This window comes from Nelusetta ayraudi, unplaced genomic scaffold, assembly GCF_046127955.1.
Source record: "Nelusetta ayraudi isolate G7.1 ecotype Tasmania unplaced genomic scaffold, CSIRO-AGI_Nayr_v1 ptg000005l, whole genome shotgun sequence".
NCBI lineage: Eukaryota > Metazoa > Chordata > Actinopteri > Tetraodontiformes > Monacanthidae > Nelusetta > Nelusetta ayraudi.
Genome location: NW_027466055.1, coordinates 7,323,506 through 7,346,054, shown reverse-complemented (window position 1 = coordinate 7,346,054; position 22,549 = coordinate 7,323,506). Strand labels below are relative to the sequence as shown.

Here is a 22,549-nt window from a genome sequence, read left to right as displayed (position 1 = left end):
CCCGGGCGTCGCCCGACGACACCAGCCGGCCTCACGCGAGGACGAGAGAGAGAGAGACGGGCGACAGCCGCTAAAGGTTATCGCAGATTAAAAGAAGAGGCACGTGCGTGTTTTTTGTTTGCCTCTGATCCCTGGAGGGGCGGCATCGTGCTCGCCGGCATGGCGGCGGACAGCCACTTCCTTTTCCTTTCTTCTCTCCCCAAATTCACTCCCGTCTTTTATTAATATCCTATCCATGATTCAACAGGTCATTCCCATGGATCTGATCCCCTCATATCTAATTTATATCCTCGCTTTTCCCTCTTATCAGATGTAGTCATTACATCCCCTCCCCTGTCAGGTGTTCCAACACCAGCTGGGCGCCGTCACGGAGGCCTCTGAATGCCTGAGCAGGCGACCGCCAGCCCCGCCCCCGCCCGCCTCCCTCCTCACGTATGAATATTTCAAGGGCAGGCAGTGCAGAATAAATTGACAGTAAAATTGACATCAAATCCGCCTTTTAATTTCAGCAGGAAAACGATGTCAGAGCTGCAGGGAGGACGGGGAGGGAAAGGGTCGCGGCCTCGATGCCGGCGTGATGATATTATTCACATATAGTCTCTCATGTATATAAGATGCATCCCTCGCAATTCTGGAGCGCACGTGCCTCCGCCGTGCTTTTCCGTGCGCTCTCGGATGAAGTTGCGGTTTGTGTACAAAAAGAAACGACGAATGGAAGGAGCGTACGCGCAGGTCGTTGGAGCTTTTCCACAAGACGCTGCAGGAATTGGTGACATTTAAGAGGTTGAGGCCGAGTCTCGACCCGGCAGCGGCTCCCCGACCCCGTCACAGTATTATATTAATTACATTTTGAGGGAAGGGAGGGGCGGCGCGGAATAATTGCAGCCGGTTGGCACCTCTTCACTTCCCAGAAAAAGGCAGTGTGTGTGTGTGTGTTTGTGAGAGGGTGAGAGAGAGAGACAGAGACAGAGACAGAGACAGAGATTGATCAACAGGAGTTTTCACATTGGCTCCACTTTGGTTTCCGTCCAAGGTGCTGTTTTGATTACTTTGAGCAAAGTCCAGAAAGTTCCGGGACACCGTCACACATGGCCGTCGAGCTCGGTGCAGATTTTAATTATTTTCCACTCGGCTCACTGAACCTGACCGGAGTCCCTCATTCAAACAGGCTGCCGTCTCGCATGAGCTCTGGCTGTGAAAAAGCTCAAACTCATCGTCCCGTGATTATTATTAATGTGATTTTTTTTTTTTTAAATATAAATGGTGCCGAGGTTTCTGCCACCCCAGTGTTGTTCATCTGAGACGTTGGCATGTGCATCTACAAGACAAACGCCCGGTTTTCAGCCAAGTCAACAGCTAATGTTTGCGTTGCCGTGTTTACAGTTCAGCTATGAACTGTCATCAGTCACCCGTTGACGTGGCTCTCCTCGTGGCGGCGTCGCCTTGCCAACATCGGCTTGTGGCGCATCAAGAAAAGCCTCTCGGAGCCGCAAGCCCTTCTGTTTTATTCATGACGTCTAATTACCCTGAAGTGAGTACGGTATGGAACGCTGATTACTATTAATAACTGCTACCATTACAATTAGCATTAATCAGAGCCCACTGTGATGTAAGGTCCTGCTAATGGCTGTGCATTGTTACACTTCTCGGGGAAATTTAATTAGGGCGCAGAGTCTTGCTGCCACTTCCCTTCACCGGCTGCGTCCTCGTCCTTCCTGCCGCTCACGACGCTCCCTCCCTCCTTCCCTTCCTTTCCTTCCATCCTTCTCCTCCTCCTGCCTCGGCGGCACCAGGTAACGTCCCAAATTGCCACAACTGGCTGCTCCTCTAATCCCATCTGAGAGCCCTCGGTCTTGCTCGGTCAGCCGACTTGTGCTGCTACTCAGGAACATCTCACACAGCTCAGGAAAAACTCTCACTTGAGTTTTTTTTTTTTTTTTCCCCCTCAATCCCAGTTAATGCAAAGAGAAATACTTGGTGTTGTGCGTAGACCTGAGTGTCTGAAATGCCCTTGACTGGTACCCTCTCCCTCCGTCCCCGTTCCGCCCTGCTCTTGTTCTCTTCCCGGGTCGTGTCCAGTCATTCGGCAGATTTGGGATAATTTGGCCCACAGAGGCTGTTGGTTGGCAGCAGGTACAGAGATACAGCAGGCACGGCGGGGCGGCGCTAGCTTAGCGTGTGGCCTCGGACGGAGTGAGGCCAGCAGGCACAGGGAGAGCATTAAGTAAACATAAATGCAACTGGGTTACAGGAGATTTATTAAGGCGGCTTTTTGGGGCCCCCCACTCTGGGGTTTTATGCGGCACTTGAGCAACTCTCCTGTGCGCACAGGTAAACAAACCAGATAATTTATTACCATCCTCATATGTGGCCCGAACTTTTTATTTCCGTTTGATGGATAATTTCTTCTTCCTCTGTTTTATCGAACATGGTTAGACTATGAAAGATCTTTGATTTTATTCAGGGTGGGTGTGACTTCGATATCAATTCTAATGTCACCTTGTAGAGTTTAAATATGCGGCCTGACTCGAACATCAGAAGTTAGTGATTAAACCGACTCAGGATAACAACAAAGAAAGTGACTTCTCTAAGGGTTTCTAATTTGTGTTTGAAATATTAATTTACTGTTGAAATTTTTACTTTCCCTGTTTTATTAAATTGTTATTTTCCAATTACTAAACAGGAGTTAAAGTGGAACATGTTTTGTTTGTCCTATATTTTAGCTGTTGTCAGCTTCCTGACACAATTAATTATTCAGAAATGCTTAAGATCTCAATTTTCAGACTTTTGACATTATTGCTCGACAACCGGGGTAAAATGAAGAACATTTGCAAACAATTTGCTGGACCTTTAAAATGATTCCGAAAAACTGCAGTGTCCTGCCAACAGGTCAGTCAGTGCATCTGAAAAATATAAATTAAAAAAAAAAAAAAAAAAAAACTCAACCTGGAGAAAGAATTAGCGCCGAGCCAAACATTGGCCGTGTTTGTGAGAGTGCATGCATTAATCTGACCATTGGCATAAAATTTAGCAGGCGCCTCATGCGTCTCTTGGTAGCGTCCACGTTCTGCAGCCCTCCAGCCTCGGCTCAACTGTGTTGCTCTGCGCTGCTGAGACTCGCAGGCGCGCAGGAAGTGCAGGCGGCAACACACCTCAGAGGGAAGCTGGAGGAGGAGAGCCGAGACTGACAAACAGAGCGGGGACGACCAGCGGCTGTGTGATGCTTTACCTTGAGACCCATCACCTCTGCTCCCTGCTCGGCTCGGCTCGGAGCCCGAGTGAGGCGAATACCAGACGCGGCTCGGCCGGCGCAATTCCGAAAGTTCACCGCGAGTAAGAGTGAGGGGGAGGAGTGGGAGGAGGAAGAGGAGGAGGAGGAAGAGGAGGTGACTTCCTGCTGGAGTGAGAGGCTGGCTGTAACGGAGGGAATATCAAGGGGAGAAATGTAGAAAGAGAATTCTAAAAGGGGGCCGCGTGTTTGAAAAAGGACAGCGATGGACAGGAAGTGAGCAGAGCGACGGCCGAAAAGCAGCAACGCCCCGATGAAAAGACAGAAGGGCGTGTGGCAACCTTTTTGCATGTGTCTTTCAAGTTATCCTGCAACGGTTGTGTGTGTGCGTGCACGTACTTATGCACGCGCATGTGTGTATGATGAAGGCCACAGCACATATCCTGCTGCCGCTGCAGGATAATATGTGTCAGGCTCCATCAATATGACATGTTTTTGATGTGGAAATACAAGGAGCCAAAGCTCAGCCAGCCTCAGTCCAACCCCCAGTGGGACACTTCTAACACTGCCTGTGTGTGTGTGTGCGTGCACGCATATGCGTTTGCTGTGTGTGTGTGTGTGTGTGGGTGTGGGTGTGGGTGCACGTGTTACGGTAAGATGGAGCCACAAACCACCAGCATTGACTAACGTCCTGCGTGAGAGTCAACAGTTGTGGTCCGAACGTGGTCCCAAAAAATGATTTATTTCAAACTATAAACAAAATCCAAACTAAGGGTCTCCATAAAGGTAAAAAATTAACAAAACCAAATCAGGAGACTTAAACAGAAAAGACAAGGCGGTTACCAAAGAAAGTCATAACGAGGAACTAAGAAACAACAGACTTGAAAACAACTGAACACAATGGCGAGAACAGGAACTACAATCACAGACCAGGACAGAAGCCAATGAACCAACAGAAACAAAGCGAGACTAGTGCTGTGTCTCAATTCAGGGTCTGCACCCTTCAGACCGAGTGTCCTCCGTCTGAAGGAAGCGTTCTTCGAGGACCCAGCCTAGAAGGACAGACCAAACCCCGCCTCCCCGGTAACCACTCAGGACGGTCTAGCCTTCGGCGTATTTCCTCGTTTGGTCACCGCCGTTAAAATAAAGTAAAATAAAGTAAAATCCTACATTAAAAACTGGATACTTTATGTGAAACTTCAATATTTAAATGTATATGTTGTGTCTTTGCCAGAACATGGCGCTAATTTCAGCTGACTTCCCAGGACACACAAGTACGCGAAGGATAGTAGCGGTGCATCCTTGGAATCGAGTGCATATTTCCGAGTACGCATTTTGAGCGTCCTAAGCACCCTTGGGAATTGGGACAAGCCTTCGTGCAGTGCTATGACGCAACTTCCTTTCAAAATGCGTACTTCAAGGATGCAGACCTTGAATTGAGACACAGCAAAGGACTATCTATACACAAGTGCAGGGGAACACAGGTGAGAACAATCAAGGGCACGGCTGACAACGAGACACAGGTGACAGACAAAAAGTAAAACTCAGGACGCTGACAACAGACTAAACAGATATCAAAATAAAAGAGGAAATACACAGAGATTAAGAGGATATCTTTGTTGTTCTAGCATCGTAAACTGTTGCGCCAGTTAGATTTTAGCTTTAGGACCCTGACTTTGATGGTCTTTAATGTTTAGTAGCCAAAAAAACTGCAGCAAGTACTTTTTCATTCCTTTCAGGACCATTCCTCGACCCACACACACTCATGCGTGTGCACACACACACACGGTTTTCAGACTTTACGACAACAAATAGAACTCGGCCACAGCAGTACAGTTCTTTCTGGAGTTTGGACGATGCAACGCTGAGCTTTTTTTCTTTGGCAAACTTTCACTTTAACGGTACGTCTGTCTGCAGGGGCCTCTGAGTTTTCTTTTTTTTTGGGGGGTTGTTTTTTCTTTACTCTCTCTCTCGTTCACACACACACACACACACATACACACACACGCAAGAGGGGAGAGTGAGGGGGAGGCTGGACAAAAAGCAGAGATGAAGGCAGTCCCACAAAGCAAGGAGGATAAATCAGGTTGAGGCGGGTGTGGAGATGGAGCCGGGGATGAAGGCAGGCGGACAGACGTGCGGGTCTGTCGGGGGGCCGTGGGTGGGCCGGTGGCGAACCTGGACCGAGCTGCCGCCGCCGCCACCGTCATGCTTGGGGGAAACGGCTCGCGTGTTGGTGAGATGGCGCAAATGACGGAGCTTTGATCGCTTATTTATTTATAATACAAATGATATGAGTGCCGCGGTTTAATAAGCGGAGGAAAGCGGAAATAATCCCCGGATCTCGACTTGGATGTTTACCAAAGTGGCAGCGGAGGAGGGGAATAATAATTAAAAAAAAAACAATAAAACCAAACAAAGCAAAAGAAGAAAACAAAACATCAGAACAAATGAAATGGAAAAAAAAAAGAACCGAGGCACAAAGCCGGCACAGTAATGACAGATTCCTTGGACAGAAACAGGGTCTTGATGACTGTTTCACGCCGACAGTCACAGGCCACATGCAGTAAATGCGCCAGCCAGCGTTGCCAAGGTGACTGCGCAGCAACATTAATTGCTCCTAACTGAATTCATGATGCAGAGAATCGGCTGGTATTCAAACATATGTCCGAGACACACAGTCCCGCTTTTTTAGTTGTCGCGTACCTTGGACTCGAAGTTTTAAAATTGTATTCAAGCCCAGTTATTGTCATTTCATTTCTTTGCCAGACATTTGTTTTTTTGTGTTGCTGTGCGTGCGTGTGTTTCAAAATGTTTGGCTGCATCCAGAGGCACACAAACAAATGGAAATGATTGTGTTGTTTATTGTTCATAAGACAAATTAAAGTGAAATGACTGTCACTCTTGTACTCTGGATGTGTTGCAAAGGGACAAAAGTCGGCGTGCTGAAGCTTCCAGTTCTCTGCGAGGAAACAAACTGCACTCGGAGACCTCAGACTGGTGGCGCAATACGGTGCATCACAAATGCACGACGCGTCCGACAGCTTTGTTTGCACCGCTGTATATTTTGTCGTATAAGAAACTACTGCAAACGGCATTGACTCTGTATTGCTTTTACCTCACGAGGCTGCAGGTGAAGCAACAGTGCTGACTGGGTGACGCTGAGCTTAACTCCACTCTGGTTAACCTCACTGCCTCCGCCGAGGGCGGGGCTTCTGGGATCTTTAGACCTCAAATCAAAGTAGTGTTTTGTTTTTTTTTTGTGTGTCAATGATTTTTCTGTCATTTTCATTATTTTTTTTTCTGGACGACGATCCAATCATTGTTGAATCATTTTTTTGTGGGCCGCTGGAGAGTTTCATGGCTCCCGTTCCCTGAAATGGTGCAAGTTGCGATTGTTGTGCAGCCGTGCAGGATCCTGTCGCCTCGTCTCCAATCAACCTGTTCCAAATTTACGTGGCGCAATCGCTCCTTTGTTCGGTTTATGAAGAAAGCCTGAAGCTGCCCTGCTCCCCCTGTCGAATTCCCTGCAGTTTTTGCGCCATTTTATTATGAATGAGCACTTGGAATTTGGCCCCGTGTCAAATCAACTTCTGTCAAGCTGGCCACAAGCAGGCAGCGATAAAGCAGAAATAATAATAAAATAGGGGTGGGGGGGGGGAGGGGGGTGGATTGTTTGCACAGGTGACTCTCTTGTCTGCTCATTTCCCGCCTCCTCTGTGCACAGTTCAGTGAGGAGTGTGCCGCTTGGGGTCAGCGGGAGCGGGAGCAGGTGGGAAACATTAACAGGAAGCCAGCGTGTTCCTTAAATCATCTTTTTTGTTTTGTTTTGTCTTTTTTTTTTTTTTTTTTTTTGCTTTTCCATCACACATCATTCCAGCCTGAGTTCTTCACATCAGGTCCCGCAGCCTCAGTCAGTGTGACTGCACGGTTACTTTTATACATTTGTCTTTTGTTTTTTTCGCTGGTTTGTTTGTTTTTTTGCTCGCCGACAGCCGCGGCCTCGCCCGGCCCGGCGCGGCACCCCGCCGGCAGAGTGCACGAGCGCAATCTCTATGAGGTCGGGCTGCCGCGGCGATAATGCTCAACCGGTGTCAGCTGTCAATATCCATTCGCCGGGAGAGAAGTGCTCCGCCCGTTCAGTAAATTACACCGCGGCACGCCGGCGGCGCCCAGGTTCAGAGCGAGCTGACCCCGCCGGTGTTGGAGAAACAATGGGACAATGACTGCAATCAGCTACGCCGCCGACCATCTGTGTCGGGCCGCTCCACTACAAAACGCATTTCCATTACGGCAAAAAAGCAGCCGCCGCCGCCATTAGCTCGCCAACGCGGCCGAGTCCAAAAAAATCGAGTTGGATGGTTTATTGTAGTGGCGCCGTGGATTGTGTGCGACCCTGCTTTTGTCCGGCCACGCTGTTTAACCGACCCCTGCGAGTGCTGTCAACCTCTGGGGATATCGTCGCTCTGTTTGGGTCTGTTTTTTTTTTGGGGGGGGGGGGGGGTAAACGGATTCAGAAATAAGCAGTTGGTTAGCGCTGCCATCTCCCAGTAAGAAGTTTGTAGGGTTTGATTCCGGGCCTGCGACCTTCATGCGTGCAGGTTGCATGTTCTCGTGTGTTCTCTCCGGGTTCTCCGGCTTCCTCCCACAGTCCAAAAACATGCATGTGAGGTGAAGTGGGATCTCTCAATTGACCATAAGTATGTGTGTGTGTGAGTGTGACTGTACAGTTATGATTTGCAGGTGTTTCCATTGAGTGTGAAGCACATAAGCCACAATTATTGTAAGATCTCGTCCCGCGAGATCCCACTTTGAGGAGGATGGAGGTACAAAATTTCTCGTATTAATCTGCATTTCAATGTTGTTTGCTGTCAAGGATGGTTGTTATGTTTTTTCTCTTTGATTACTTGTAAAAAAATATTCCGTCTCCTCCTCCGTCTAAACATATTGCGACATTTTCACTTTGAAGTGAACTGGTCACGTGACCCTGTACGTCACGTCCGGTGACGTGTAAATGCAAAAAGAAAGTGTCTCCATGGCACTTTTGCGATACACCTCTATATCGATATGTCTGGGCAACCTCCTCGTGAAAGCATCGAAACCTTGCAGCCATATCTGAGGGCTTTTTCCAAGTTCAGGCGTTTCCATTACCAGCTTTTTATTGCGATATATAGGTTTCGCGCAATCCTAGGCTTCTGAAACTCCTCCTGCTGTTTTCCCTTGACTCCCCTCCTCTGCTCACGGCTTCTCCAAACATGCGCGGGAGCAGTACGAGAAGCTGTCCACCATGCACAAGAACATGCAGAAGCTGTACGAGAACATGGGCAACTACTTCGCCTTCGACCCGCACGTGGTCAGCACCGAGGACTTCTTCGGGGAGCTGTCCAACTTCCGCTTCCTCTTCATGGTGAGTGCCTCACCGTCGACACCCACCCACGCACGCATGCACACACGCCCACGTGCATATACACATTTACATTTTCTTGGCACTGTGTTGACGTGCATCATGTGTAATTTCACCACCTCCGAACCATCTCAGACGTATTTTCCCATCAAGACATGGCAAAGAGTGATTTCTAAGGAGAATCATTTCCTCCAGACGTCGCCCTCTGCAGTGAGTGAGGAAGGTGCTGATGTATTTAACACAAACATTCTCCCTAAACGGAAGATTCTGTTCCTTTTCGCTATTCAGCCTGGTGACGTTTTCTAATCGGCGCGACTCGTTTCTTAGCTTCTTCGATTTTCACCCTGAGGATTGGCTGTGAGAACACGAACCGAAGCATCCAAAAGAACAAACACAAAACAATCTGTCCAGCAGAATTACTCACTGGGGAAGCGGAATATTAGATGCCATCACAATCTTACGCTGGTGCAGGATTGTGTTCAGAGCTCTTCGCTTTACTGTACGTGTTGCAGTTCTCCAAAATCCAAACGGAACCGCCCTGAAACACAGACATAAAACGCACAGAACATAACTTCTCTTTTATTTTATCCGCTCCTTCTAAGCGTGGACACCCTCCACCTCCTCCTCCTCCACCTCCTCCTTCCTACCAGTGAACTGATTAAGTGCCGACTCGGGGGCTGTAGGAAAAAGACAAAGTTATAAAACAGATTAGAATATATTATTTAAAAAGTAGAAATGCTGAGAAGAGGAAATATATAATGTCAGTGTCTTACTGATAAAAGGAGCTCAGCCAAGCTTCTTAACCTTTTCAACACAGCTTCATTAGCTCGCAACTGCTTGTGTGTATGGCCGCGCGTGCGCTATCACAGCCGCCGGGCATTGCTGGATTTTGTTGGAGGTGATGAGACTGGAGAGGAGGTGAATATTTCAAGCTCCTAAAGTAGGTGGTATCAAGTTTTTACTTTCTGGACTTCCCCGACTTTTAGTGTCTTTATATCACTGAAATGTAGTTCTGTAAATCGGCCACCGGTTCCCGCTAGAATCGCGGCCCTTAATTGCAGAGCGGACATAAAATTAAACCAAAGGAGATGAACGAGGGGGGATAAAGTGAACAGGTTATTTTAAAGAGGCAAAGGCAACGGAATTGACGGATCTTGCAAAGTCAGAGGAGCCGGCAGTTTGGCAGAGACACATCCTCCAAATCCTCCTGTTCCAGAATCCGCCATCCTGGTCGCGCCTTGCCGGCGTATCCAGGAGGATTTGACTGTTAACTTGAGAGCCGCCGCTGCCACCGCCGCCGTCCTCTCTGGTGGGATCGTCCTCCGCTCCTCACCGCCAACTGATCAAAGTGCAGCAGCACACGACAACACAATGCTCCCAGAGTGATCCGGAGTTGCGCCTCCACCCAAGAAAATAAATCATTCTCTTAAGCAAATAGCTGCAAAGGAATATTTTCTGACTGATTTAAACTCTCCCGCTACGGATAAGAGGAACAAGTGAGCAAGCGGGATATGGCGCCGTGGAAGGGGTGAAGTGTGTGTGTGTGTGTGTGGTTGGGGTGGAGGGAGGGGGGGGGTAGTTGTTGGATTTAAGTTAATGTATTCACATTAAATAAAAACAACAATCCTTTAATCACCGTATTCTTCAGATATTATTTATAGATTTTGTTGCTGGGGTTTGCTGACACTAAGCCGAATCCCATCTGCTCACAGCACCAGGAATCACTGCCTGTTTATTTTGTTGTTGGTTTTAATCTTGTTTTTATTTTTCTGCCCTTTGAAAAGTCCTGAGCCGAGGCTGCTGCCATCCTCCTCGTCAGTGGAGGATGAGGGGGGAGATGTTTGCTTGTTGCTTTGCCCCGGCGCAGTCTAACCCACAATAACCACCGAGTCATTGATTTTGTCCAAATGGCAATTCAAACAAAGCTTTTGACGCCGCGGGGCGGCGGCTAATTCGGAGGAGCAGAGCGCCGCCTTTAATTTAACTTCTTCGCCGCCTCGTTTGGTGGCTCCTCGGCTCCGGGGGGCACTCGGGGTCGTTTGTCGGAGGGCCACGACATCTCGGCTAACCTCCCTCTGTGGCGTCGCCCTCCGTAATGCATTCGCCGAGCAGAACCATCTGCAGTATTAAGGAATCCCATTGCAATACAGTCGCCTCAAATTGCTTTTGCTAAAAAGCATGAGCTTAATGCACCCGACTGACACAAGACATTGAACGCCTTGACAGACAGTCCTCATAGAGCTGAATGTAACTGATAAGAGAATCCATTAGCTCCATTTTCCCTCTGTTTCATTATCTTTCTCTCCTCCACTCGCATCCTATTCTCTTTTTTTCCGCCTCTTGTGGCCAATGAGATTCTGCTTTCTTTCTTTCTTTCTTTCTTTCTTTCTTTCTTTCTTTCTTTCTTTCTTTCTTTCTTTCAGCCCATGGAGTCAGTATTCCAAAGGTCCAACGATTTGTTAATTTAATGCTGCTGCCATATTCTGAAACTGGGGATGAGTGAAATGCAATCACGGGGCCTGTGTGTGTAATCCTGACCAGGAGCAAGAGAGATTTTTTTTTTTTTTTTTTCCTTAATGAGTTATCAAAGTGAAGCAGATGGGGTTGGATGAGCTGAAAGTCTTCCTCGTTAATTGAGCGACTTTCTAATAAGAGCAAAAAAAAGACCCCGTTCGGGTTCACAAAGTGCAAAGATGCAGCATCTTTGAGATTAGAGAACGATGCCGTCGTGTTTGCACTATTTTTTTTTTCCCAGCCCATTTGATCTTTCCGGCGCTCGCTGATTCTTTCAGAATGTGTCAATAACTCCATAGTGATGCTAAAAGACAGAGGAGTGCAGCCTACACCTGCTACGTTTACTCACACTCACCCGCCTTCGATTGGGAACGCCATGCTAAAAATAAAAATCATTGCACTGCTCCTTGGAGTTCATGCGTCCATACGGCCGTCCATCTTTCCCTATAGCGTCAGCCCGCCCGTAACCCACAACTTGCGAAGGCCGGCACGCCGCCCGCGTCGTGGCAGACATCGTAGCAGATGGCTAATAAACACATTTACCGCTCGGCGTCCAGGCGACGTTGTGTAAAATTTAAATGAGACGTAGCAGCAGCGACACTGCGGCTCGATGCGAGAGCCCCGGCGCGGCTCAGCTGGTCGGAAAACACTCATTGCGCCCTCATCGGACCAGCAAACTTGTATGCATGAGAGAAGTGGGGAGCCGTGCTGTGGGAGATGTATTGTGTTGTGCAGGGTCAAGGAAGAGGAATGAAAGAAAAGTGCAAAAAAAGAAGAAAAAAAAACACACACACACAAAAACACATTCCATGAATTATTGAAACAACACGCTCAGAAAGGCACACCGCTGCCTGGCCCTTGTTGGTAAATTGGACCTGCGGGCTGCAAAGCTTTCACTTTTCCACTCTGGTGCAGATGGGGGGAGCGCCTCCATAGGATGTTCTTCGTTTTAGAAAGCTTTTCTGCCCTCGCATCGCCGTCAGTGCGCCCACTCCACCTGGAATTGAGGCGCCTGCATGCAAACGGCCCCCGTGTTTTGTTTCCATTTTAGGGAAGCGGAGGGGGAACCAGAAATTCTAAAACCAATGCAACTCTCTGGGAAACGTGTATACGGAGTGTGTAGCGTGCACTGGACGTCTCTGGACCGTAGACTTGTGGTGCAGTGTGTAAAATTTCTGACAGCATGTTTTGTATATTCTTATATATATGAGAACCGTTCTAAGGGTAGGAAAACCAAGTTGCTTTAATTGTACTGCGATTCTACACTTTTATTTATGTATTTATTGGCAGTACATTGAGTTTTTACCAATAAAAAAAATCTTAAATCGACCCAAATTTCACACACTGGACATACAAGAGTTTTAAGACAGACCGCGTAGGCATCAGACGACGCTAATATGAAGCTCATCACCACACAAATTCTAATTCCCTCATGTCATTCTTCCCCCTTGCTGTTGTTTTCGTGTGTTTAGCCGTTGCGACGTTTGCTTTGCAAGCAAATTCCCTCAATCTGTGGACCGCTGGGCGTTACAGCAGCTGACATTCAGACAAATTGCTTTCCTTTTTCACTTCTTTTACTTCCTGGAATCAAAAAAGATACGTGGCTCCACAATAGACATTAATAAAGCTAGGTGTCAATCAGCCGACAAATGTCTGAGGGTCGCTGGTATTGTCCAAATGGTTTCTAAAAGCCGCGAGTGATTCTCGCATCGAACACCAGAAGCTGCATTTACAATAGAAACACCAATTATGTCACATTTGAAGACGGCCGCCTTTAACTGAAGGGCCACTTATACCGACGTCTCTGTTCCACTTTTCTATAACACTAAGGTCTTCAAGTACATCGGCTTTGTGTCGATGTGTTCTGTAAGTGTTTCACACGCAGTGGTTTATGGTGCGCCAGTGCATTGAGGGCACCTGTGGAGATCCATGAGTGCAACCAGGCTTCAGTGTTTACTGCGCACTAATAAAAATTACAACAGATTCCCCAGAAGTGAGAAGAATCCGTCTTTGTATTTACTTCTGTTTTCACAGAGTTGATGCTATTACAGGCAGCTATAGAAACAGACCCTCTGTGATGTCATAAAGGGTTTCCTTTTTTGTTACCCTCTTTCAATCATATAGCTAAGTAGCTAAATATTCTGTCTTCTATGACCTTCTAGATGTTTTTTGTTTTTAATTATTATTAATGGATAATGAATGTTGAGGCTGTTCCAGTGGATTCTGTGATTCAGCATTAAGGCCTGAAACTGGGCAGAATTTGAGCCCTTTAGGTTCTGAGTACTTTGGAAGTATGCCCGGCCCTGGTGTGCTTTTTTTATTGATACGTCTCAGTATATAACTCAGAGGGTTTGTTCAAATTGTTTCTTTTTCCACCCACATATGAATTATTACTTTATTATTTTGTCCGTAACACTGTAGCTGAGCTCAGGATCCACAAGGGGAGATTATGAGGATTCAATCGGCCAAACAACATATTTCCACTGTGTGTAGATGTAACTCTTTGATTTGGAGTGTTTTAAGAGACACTTTTACTCAAGCCTCTTTTTTTTCTCTCCCCGGGCTCCTTTAGAATTCATACGTACTGTTTGAAAAGGAATGGGATCTTTGGTTTACGTCCCAGCGAGATTAAAAACTGTTTACTGCTGTTGTTTTTTGAAGACTCGTCCCACGAGCAGCTTTTTTTTCTTTTTTTTTTCCCCATGTCCGTCGACAATGTAGCGGGTTTAAAAAATGAGAGCCGACACAATCGGCTCTTGCCCCCGGCGAAACAGAGGCCGTCTGACACAATAACAGAGGGGGAAATAACAGATCATCAGCAACATATTTGTTGCCATGGCAATTAGCGGTTCCGTGTAATTAGAGCAACGTAATTAGGTTGCGTAATCGTGTTTACAGCCAGAACGAGTTTGCTTGTTTAAAATAAGTTTTGCCGGCAGGATTTTATTTGTGATCTGCATAATTCATCTTCCCCACTAACACGCGCCGGTGATGTCGAGCAATCCTCGCGCTGGGCTCAGGGGAGCCGCGTCCCCGCCGCCGAGCTCGGGACCGCCGAGTCGCAACAACTGGCACCAGTCAATTGCATTTAGCAATCCAATCCGGGGAGGCGGCAGAGTGCACGCAGTCAATTGCCCTCTGCGAGGCGACTCGTATCGTTTACACAGCCGTGATTAGGTGATAACGTGAGCACTCTGATTTTTGTTTTTTTCTTCTAAGTGTTCCACCGACGGCTACAGCTCGCGCACGTTAACATTGTGTTGGGGAAGGAGGCGTCATGGCGGGCCGAGGGTCCTCCTCTCGTCTCCTCTCCTCTCAGAGGCGCTCCTCCAACGGCGCCCTTGCGGTCGGACGAGGAGGCGCAGCCACGACGAGGGCTCGTGTCCTTGGCCGTGGAGCGCCGCTCGGCTATTGACCGCCGCCGTGATGAGCTGCTCTTCCGCTGTTTCCTTCCCTGCGATCCCTGCAATCCCGCCGGCCCGCCGTGACAACAGGGTGTAGAGGAGGTGGAACTGGCGCCTCTCGTGTAACTGTCCCCGTCTTGACCTTGCGCCACACGTGCATGTGCATGTGCACGTGCACGTTAAAGGTCATGTTTTCTCCTTTTTATTTTAAGAACTCTTCATCAGTCGTGCTGGACTCTCCAGTGGAGCAGCTTTCCAAAATGAGTGGCTGCGATTCTGTAGATCTCCAGGAAGCAGCACCTTTAGCCCTCTGTTTGTTTTCACCCTGCTGCAAAATGCAGTTTTAAGCTTCCTGCTATAGCTGAGACTGTGTTCGGACCTCGAAGATCGATCAGAACCAGCTGACCTGAGCGACACACTCAGAGATCTGACCTCATCGCTGATCGCGAAGGGCCGGATTCCAAAAAAAAGTGCATTTAGTCGTGAGTTTCCTGGAAAACAGAAGCCAGAAAAAGTAGGCGAGACGACCGAGAAAGTAGAAGAGGGAAGATGGACTCGCCTCTTTTCTGGAGGAGAGAGAAAAATGCGACTGTTGGAAAACATCGGTCAAGTGATTATTTCTGCATCGTGCGGGACCTTTAAGAGGAGCTGGAAGACGCATGACGCCCATCGACTCCAGCGCAGACACACTGGCTCCAGTGCACACATGCAGCATACAGTAGGGGAGCGCACACACACATACGCACACATAGGCGCACAAACACTATCACCTATGATGGGTCCTGTCAGGGGCTGCGCCACAGGCCGGGGATGAGATTTTGTTGTCTCCAAAGGTCAGACGCTCACGTCTTATTCTCTGTTGGCACCAGAACAAACTGACACATTTGTAAAGTCTGAATCCGTACCGTTGATAATCTCTCTTTCTCTGACTCCTTCCTGACATTTTAGTCGGTCACGACGGAGGCGGGGGGGGATGGGGGAGGAGGATGAAGAGAATATCTTTTTCTCCCTCCCTGTGAGACTGCATGGGGGCAGGAAAAGAGCAGCTTAGCAGCAGTGCGCCGCAGTAGAAGTTTGACGGCATGATGCATGTATGTGATGAGCGCGTGCCCCTGGAATTGCACCGGTGACCTCAGAAGAGACAAAAATCCGACTCGCCACTGCCAAAGATTGTCTCGATCATCCTGAGAAAATCCTGCAGGCGAGAAAAATGGTGAAAGATGAGTTTATTAAGAAGACGTGGGACCTGCTGGACGCAGTAACACAATATTCCCTCTAGCCTCCCACCAGATAGCAGCGTGGTTGGATGACCTTGTTGCTCCGGCCAACCAACAACGGCAGAGAATCGACTGTCAAATTCAAATTCAAAATTAGACGTTTTGAATTAAATTCTTTGACCCGCCTTGAAGAATAAGTTCACATCCCACAATCTCTCCAGTTTGGCTGAATTAAAACAACACCACAATGAAGGGCAAAGTCCCTGCACAATCATGTCGGGGGGGGGGGGAATCATCACTAGTCACCAGAAACATTTAATTGCCGTTATTGTCGCCAGGGGTGGGCCAAACAGTTATTAGGTTTAGAGGCAGCAATTACTTTTTTCACTGGGGTAATAAAGGCTTTGAATAAATTTACCTTCAATAAATGCGGTAATTTAAAAACTGTAATTTTGTGTTTGCTCAGGTCGTCTTAATTCTAAAGCGGAATTAGTTTGGGGATTTTTTTTCTTTTCTGGCGGCGGCGGAGGAGGAGGATAAGCAAATATGTTCATAAACAGAGATAAGGCGTCACTCCTCCGTAGGAGCCGGACTGGAGGCAGCGCAGACACAGACAAATAACGCTGCTATCGGGAAGCAAGACGAGAGACATGATGTATTGTTTATTGGAGCAGCTTATCTCCAAATGTGAAGCCCCCTCTTTGAATGTGAATACGCTAATGGCACGATACTGCTGCTGCTGCTGCTGCTGCTGCTGCTGGTGGTGCTGCATCTTAACGCCGTACAGTAGTGACGGCGCTATAAAAGTGTCAGTTTCGGCAGCTAGATTTTGATGTTTTTTTTTTCTCATCCTCCTGTGTGTGTGTGTGTGTGTGTGTGCGTGCGCGCGCCTTATCAGGAAGCGGTGAAGGAGAACCACAAGAAGAGAGAGATGGAGGAGAAGATCAAGAGAGCCAAGCTGGCGAAGGAGAAGGCGGAGCGGGAGAAGCAGGAGCGGCAGCAGAAAAAGAAGCAGCTGATTGACATGAACAAAGGTACGCCACGTCCCCCCGCGCCGCCACCGCAGAGGCAGGGGGTGGGTGGGCAGGGTGGGGTGAAGAGAAGGAGGCGGTGGGAGGGATGGGGGCGTTCCAGGCGCTCTCCTGGAATGCGGCTGTGTGCACCATTTGAGGTGCAGGCGGTGGCGCACTCGGGGCGGGACCTCGGACTCGTAGCTCGCCGACGCTGCTTTTCCTCCAACAGGAGCTCGACCCTCGTAGGAAGTAGCTGAATGCCACAGGCCAAGCCATCACTTGGCGGGCGGTATTGTCACAAAAGGGCATCAATAGCAGCGTTTCCATGACAGTTTTTCTCAAAATGAAAGCGATTTTTCTAAGATTTCGACAAAGTACAATTGCGATTTGTAGGCGTTTCCAAAATTTTATAGCGGTATTAGGTTTTGCGCAATTCTAGGGGTAATGGAAACGCAGCTACCGGCCCTTTGTGACGACACAAACTGTTTTTGTTTAATGTTTTTTTCTTCAGCTCATACCTTAAAAAGAACAAGAAAAAGACGTCACATAACGATTCAAAACCTTTATTTGTCACATGTTCACGCTGGATGTGCAGTGAAATGACAACGGACCACATCGATGGACCGACATCATGATCATGATGATTACATGATGTGGGTCAGAAACACATTATTGCTAAAACACATTGGTGAAATATATTTTGCACAACATGGGATTTTTGAAATTATATTTATATATACATATATATATATTTATATATATATATATATATATATATATATATATATATATATATATATAAAAAAAAATCATCTGTCAGAATACAGCAGCAAATCAACAAAGAAACACATCACAGGCCATATTAAATGTGACTGACAGCTGCTCAGTCGGTTCCACTTTCATGCTGCTGCTGCTGCTGTTTATCGCTGGTCAAGTGCGAACAAGAGGACGTCAAATGATTATAATTCTCTCAGTCCGAGACTTGTTTCGCAGGCTTCCTGCTTATATTTATTGCTGTAAATAATTGGAATTACCCCCCAGTGTCTCCCCCAGCGACACTGGCCACTGTGTATTGATTGGTGTGAGTCATTGTTGAGGAATGAGAGCTAAATGGGAAGGGGGGGGGGGGGGGGGGGGGTGCCAGGGCTGGATGGCGTCTCGTTGCGCCAATGACATTGTGAAGGAATTTCAAGCCTGGCGGGTTTTTTTTTTTTTTTTTGTGCGCCGCTCGCTGTGATCTTTTGTCCATTTCCCCCCCTCTTTTCCTTTTTTTTTCTTTTTTTTTGACAAGCCGTCTGGGATTTCCACAATTCGCCAGCTTCTAAATGTCAGCGGCAGCCAAGGACTTGTGTACGGCTCAGCCACACTGCAGGAAAAAATGTGAGGAGCCGGCCCTCAGCTCGCCACCAAAACCCTCCACCATAATTGATGCACAAATCACCCCCCCCCACCCCACCCCCATGACCTCTTTCGGAGTTTCACTTTTAATAATCCAACATGGCCGGCTGTCCCACCCCTCCCTCCTGGCTAAGCGCTTGGGAGGAGGGTGGAGGAGGAGAAGGTATGGTATTAAATATTTCTGCCAGAACAGATTTTGATCTTCGGTTTCTGGCCGCCATGAATAAAACATTGTGGCTCGGTGTGTGTGTGTGTGTGTGTGTGCGTGTGTGTGTGTGTGTGTGTGTGTGTGTGTGTGTGTGGGGGGGGGGGGGGGGGGGGGGGGGGGGGTGTACGGCCAACGACCCAGCCTGTAGCCTCCCAGATAGCCGGTGGATCGTCCCCTCGCCTCGCCACCGACCGGTCCTCGCCGCCGCGACCTTGGCATTTATGAAAGACGCCGCGCACTTTTACAATGCCCCGCCCCTCCCCCCAACCCCTTACCTCCCCCGCCTGGCCAAGGCTTCCTTCCTGCTCCGATGAGAGATTTTTTTTTTTCCTTGCAAAACCTTGAATCTCTCCCTTCTTTTTTTTATTTATTTATTTCTTTGCCTGTGCGCCGCGCGTACCAACGTTCCCTCCGTGTCAAACATAATCAGACGGAGGACAAAGCCGAGCAGGAGCACTTTTTTAAAACAGATCAACCTGAATGGAAATTAATTTGAGCGAGAAGCAGTTTGGAGGTTACAGCAGCTTTGTGTCTTATCTCCTTCTCTTTCTCACTCTCTCCGGTTTGTGTTTACGCCGCCCCACTCGCGAGCGCACGTCGCAGGATGTTCAGTGTTTTTTTTTTCCTTTTTTTTTTTCTTTTTTTTTTCCCTTTCTCGTCGCGCCTCTTTCTTTTTCCGCAGCGCCTCGGCTCGGCGCCTGTTGACAGCCTTGGCTTGAGAGGCTCGACTCTTTTCTCCCATTCTGCTCTAAAATTCTATGTGAGCCTCAGACATTTGAAGGGGTTCGTTATTTGGGGAGACTTTCCGCATCAATATTTCATATCCGAGCATCAGCTATGTTTTCTGCAAAGTTTGATGAGAGGGAGGCGGAGTGGCTGCGGCGCCAGGAGGTTACGCCAATCTGCCTCCAACAATTTGCCAACTCACCACCAAATGGCACCGTTTTACAATGGCGGGGACCACGGAGGCGGCAGGTTCAGTCAGTTTCAGGTTATTGTGTATTTACAGGGAACAGGGTGAAAGCACACAGGTTGATATGGGCCATAAGGGCAACCACTGCAATTATAAATGAAGCAGGGATGCTCCGCTGCTAATAGGCAGAGGTGGCAAAAGTATTAACATGCAGTACTTAAGCAAAAGTATGGATACTTAAAAAAAATACTTAAAAGTAAAAGTACTTATTCAACTCCACTACTCAAGTAAAAGTAAGTACAGGTTCTGGTTCTCTACTTGAGTGAAAGGTAAAAATAAATAAATTATTCCATTATTGAAATAGTACATGAAAAAGTTTGGACAGAACAATCTGGACTGAGCTGACCAGAGGTCTTGATGGGAATCTGGATCATTTTTAACAGCTTCACTGCCGATAAAATTTTTTTTTTATTTTTTTTCAGCTGCAGCACAACCAACCAAACTGCACTAATTATTCTGTCCTGTGAGCCATGACTGGATGCTCACATTTTTAGTTCAAAAGGCTCCACTTCAAGCAACAACAACTTTCATAAATAACAAGTGAATTACTTATTTCTTTTTCACCGATTTTAAACACAACAATGAGTGTGTTTTTCCAATGTAAGGAGTAGAAACTACAGATATTTGTGTACACATGTACGGAGTAAAAGTAAAAAGTTACTCGTGTAAAGTACAAATACCTGAAAAATCTACTCAAGTCCAGTACAGTAAGTATTTGTACTTCGCTCCTTACCACCTGTGCTATTAGGAGTTCAGTGGGCGAACAGCGTTGATCTCATTATACTTGGTGTTTACTTTCACAAAACGGGCGGCATCAGCAGATGGCGAGGTCATGTGATCTCCGCCCGCTCTGAACAGAGTGTCTGGTGGCGGCCACACTTGTGGTCGTGCAAAGCTCCCCAAAGAGGCTATTTTTGAGAGGCGCCGGATTTTGTCATTTCACAAATTGCAACCTAATCCTCTTCACTTGCATATGATTAACAACGAGATGCATATTTAATGAGGGTTTAATTCATTTAGCTTTAGCCGCTGATGGCGGCGGTGGGGGAGGGGTCGCAGACCAGTGACGTTTGGATTAATGATATTTTTTTTTTTTTTTTTTTTTTTTTCACACCTGACACGGCAGCCTCAATGAGCGAGCACGCTCCTCCGGCGGGCCAGATTGATACGGGAGACAAGTGAGCAGCTTAGCGTGTTTTCCTTAAAAAAAAAATCCCAATCTGGGAAATAGCTTCTGAAACCATTACCCGGTCACCCCATTTGTTTTAATTTGCTCTAAGTGGATTCTCATATTCTCTTGAACTGACCAGATGTTCAACATTTGCCAAATTGCTTTAATTCCTCCCCACCACCGCCGCCGCCGCCGCCGCCACCGCCGCCACCACCAGCGCAAATAGCTGTTGAACACATTGGAATAAACAACCCCCCAAAAAAAGCACACAAACCAAGGAAAGCAGGGTGGGTTTGTGTGTGTAGCGGAGGGAAGGCGGCTGGGCACAGCGGGCTCTTCTTTATTGCAGCACACGAACCAAAGTCATGAGCCGCGTGCTGAGTTTTGTCATGAGCGGGGCGTTGGAGATGGAGGGGTGTGTGTGTGTGTGTCTGTGGGTGTGTGTGTGTGTGGTGTGGCGTAGGGGGCGGGGGGTGTCGTCAGAGCATCTGGACTCTGTGTCTCTGAGGGAGTGGGACCCTGCGGCCACCCGGCCGCCTGCCTTGGCCAGGGTCGTCGCCCCCCGTCTGGGGCAGAGTGTCTGCGGCCGCATGTCAGCCGCGCAGCCCCAGTCACATCCTCTAAGCCTTGAACGCAGCCCAAAAGCACACACGCCGCTTTGAGCACAATGAGGCCTGGCATACGGCACATAAGAACAAACTAGAAACGCCGGCGGAGAAGGCAAGTTTGTGTGTGTGTTTTTTTTTTTTTTTTTTGTTCTGTTTTATTTTGTCGGGGGCTTCTCCCTCCTCAGGTGAAACTGTGGTTCTAACGCTTCTGTTTAGTTTTTTGGCTTGTTTTTTATCAGCCTCTTTAAAATCTAAAAATGTTACAGCGAGGTCTGTTGCGCCTTAAACTGCACATCCGCCTTAGCGTAGTAAAAAAATATAAACAGGAACCTATGAAGCTGCAGGAATATTTGCAGTAAAAGCTGCATTCGACTGAAAATGTCAACCTTAAAGCTCCAGTGTGACTTGCAGTGGATGTGTTGTGAGAGATATTTGGAGCTTATATTTACGCTAGTGTGTAATCACACTCACACTCTGGCATCATTTCGTTGCGTCTCCTTCCACCAGGGGCCGCCACCTTTTCTACCAAAACATGATATTATACACTGCTCAAGCTAATGCCCAGGACTGAAATGGATGAAATTTTGCCCTACACTGTCGAAGAGAAGTGGAGGCCCCTGGTGGAACTGTTTAAAGGACTGCTTTAAACAGTTGCAAGTGTCAACACATGGCTACCTCCACTACAACAAACTGCGAACAATAGAGAACAATAACACACGGTGCTCGTGGATCGATCGTGGATTGTGTGTCTTTTCGCGAGCAATCTTTCTTTCTGTGATCTGTGGTGCTTAATGTTGTTCGCGAGCTCCTCCTTCTTTAAACACGGCGTTCTTCAGGTGTTCTTCTTCTTCTTCTTCTTCCGCCTTTGGGGAGTAAACTTGCGGCGCCACACCAGGCCTGACATAGGTACTACATCGCTTTCAGTCGTTTGCGGGAATTTTTTTTAATATGGCTTTGTGTGAACGCTTTTTTTTGTTGTTTGTTTTGTTTTTTTGAATACGGTTTTGAAAATGTGAGGCTTCAAAAAAAATCCTCCTCTGTGTAAACAACCCCCTACTGACACCAACTGATGTTGATCGCTGTAAGAATCTATCCAACGAATATTCTGTGGTAAGATAACAGCGTTAAGCTGAACAAAGATATTTTTTGCACAAGCAAATATTAAAAACAATATGTGGCCTTTTTATTTTTTTCAGCGGCATAAAGACGCATGCAGAGGCTCCACAGATGCTGCCTCAGTGATTAGGTTTTACCTGCGGAGCCCACTCAGCCCACTTCGATCTGTTCTTACAACAGCTTGCAGACAACAGCAGAATGCAGAGCTCCGGTCTGGCCGGCTGCATTGTGGAGCTGAAATAGGTTTTGTCAAGCTGTTTTTTTGTACGTTTGGAGCCATCGAAGTAGCCTTAA

The 22,549-nt window shown here is 47.5% G+C and overlaps 1 protein-coding gene across 6 annotated transcripts in view; it reads left to right on the top strand.

The window, feature by feature from the left end:
• The window catches only part of diaph2 (diaphanous-related formin 2), a 330,904-nt gene that overhangs the window by 256,472 nt on the left and 51,883 nt on the right, over positions 1-22,549 (top strand). For all 6 annotated transcript variants that reach the window (XM_076011710.1, XM_076011702.1, XM_076011716.1 and 3 more), the window contains 2 exons: positions 8,472-8,636; positions 16,667-16,802. In XM_076011710.1, coding sequence (XP_075867825.1) covers positions 8,472-8,636; positions 16,667-16,802 — 301 coding nt within the window. The remainder of the gene's footprint in view (positions 1-8,471; positions 8,637-16,666; positions 16,803-22,549) is intronic.